Source organism: Myotis davidii, unplaced genomic scaffold (genome assembly GCF_000327345.1).
Source record: "Myotis davidii unplaced genomic scaffold, ASM32734v1 scaffold1734, whole genome shotgun sequence".
Classification (NCBI taxonomy): Eukaryota; Metazoa; Chordata; class Mammalia; order Chiroptera; family Vespertilionidae; genus Myotis; species Myotis davidii.
The window spans coordinates 17,839-19,190 of record NW_006285052.1 but is presented as its reverse complement, the minus strand read 5'-3'; the positions used below and the strand labels follow the sequence as shown (position 1 = coordinate 19,190).

The window sequence follows — 1,352 nt, the reverse complement described above, 5'->3', positions numbered from 1 at the left end:
CCTCTCTTTTTGTAATCAGTTCAATATATTCTAACTATCAGACTAAGTCAGGTCTATGAATGAGCTTTTCATTGTTATGAAAGGTATTAAATTTTATCAGCCATAGGATTTCTATCACCTTCCCTTGGATCTCAGAGAACCTAATGGCGGCTTCTAGAGGCTTCAGTGTCCTAGATGTAGAGTGACAAGTGGGAGGGGACCCGTTCTTTACTCTCCTATTTGAACACCTGATAACTACCCTTGATCTCCAGATGCCTTTACACTTGGCCATCTGTACCATCTCTTTCATCCTGATAATAAGTCAGGAAAGTCCTCTTAGGCCTTTTTGCAGATGAGAATACTGAGGATGAGAGAATGGGGTTGACTTGACCAAGATCCCACAGCAAAGCGTCCTCTGCTATTGCAGGACCTTGAGAAGTCACCCAGACTCACACAAGCCTTGAGGAAGTTAGGGAAATTCTCCTTCAGCATCTTCAGCAGGCCCGGCTTGTCAATCTTGTCATCAGGTTTGGTGTATTTGTGGAACAGGACGATCAAGTCCTCCACGGACTGTTCAACTGGAGTGTGGCTCATCTTGGTTTTCAAGGAAGCTGCCAGAGAGAAAGACGGGGACCTTTGTTATCCTTCCCCCCAGGTGAGGGTCCCTATGTCAGGACAATGGGGTGGGACCTGAGTGAAGTGAGGCTCAGGTGGAACAGAAAGAGCTGTATCAGCCTAGGAGGTGGGATGCGAAGCTCATAAGGAGGAGAGTGTGACCAAGACTGGGGCCTAGTCCCATGCAGGTCAGGGTCTAGAAGAGATGGAGGAGAACAGAGAAGCCCACTGTGGACAGAACCACAGGAGGCAGAAGCAGAGAAGGTAGGGGTCAACCACACGGAAAATTATTGAAATTTAGTTGGGACCTGAGCCAAACACAGCATTTGGATGACTCTACTCTTCAAGAGCATCAACAACATCTCCTCCAGGGTCACCATCAGGGTTAGAATCATGAGGACAAAATAACTTCCTGACTAATCTGGCCTGACCCACCCTGAGCTGTTATTAGAACGAGACCCCTGAGGTGCCCATTGTGAACATAAAGCAAGCTCTAAATGAAACAGGCCCTAGAGACTCCCAGCGGTCACTGTGAGTAGGAAGCTGAGTGTGAGCAGAGATATACAGCCCTGTCCTGAGCTCCCACAAGGTTTCCTGAACCATCCCCACCAGTGGGAAAGAGGGACTGCTGACCTGTTTTGGCATCATGTCTGAAACGAACAGAAATACCTACCTCAGTTTTAGGCTAATGGGTGGAAAGTGGGGAGATAGGCTCCTTCAGATGACCTTTGTACCTCCCTGCTCTCTGGAACCCCAAG

At 48.2% G+C, this 1,352-nt stretch overlaps 1 protein-coding gene across 1 annotated transcript in view; it reads right to left on the bottom strand.

Moving 5' to 3' along the window:
- The window catches only part of LOC102752141 (protein S100-A15A), an 8,343-nt gene extending 7,770 nt beyond the window's left edge, over window positions 1-573 (bottom strand). Inside the window, exon 1 of the mRNA XM_006755592.1 lies at window positions 433-573. Coding sequence (XP_006755655.1) covers window positions 433-573 — 141 coding nt within the window. The remainder of the gene's footprint in view (window positions 1-432) is intronic.
- Window positions 574-1,352: the final 779 nt, after the last annotated feature.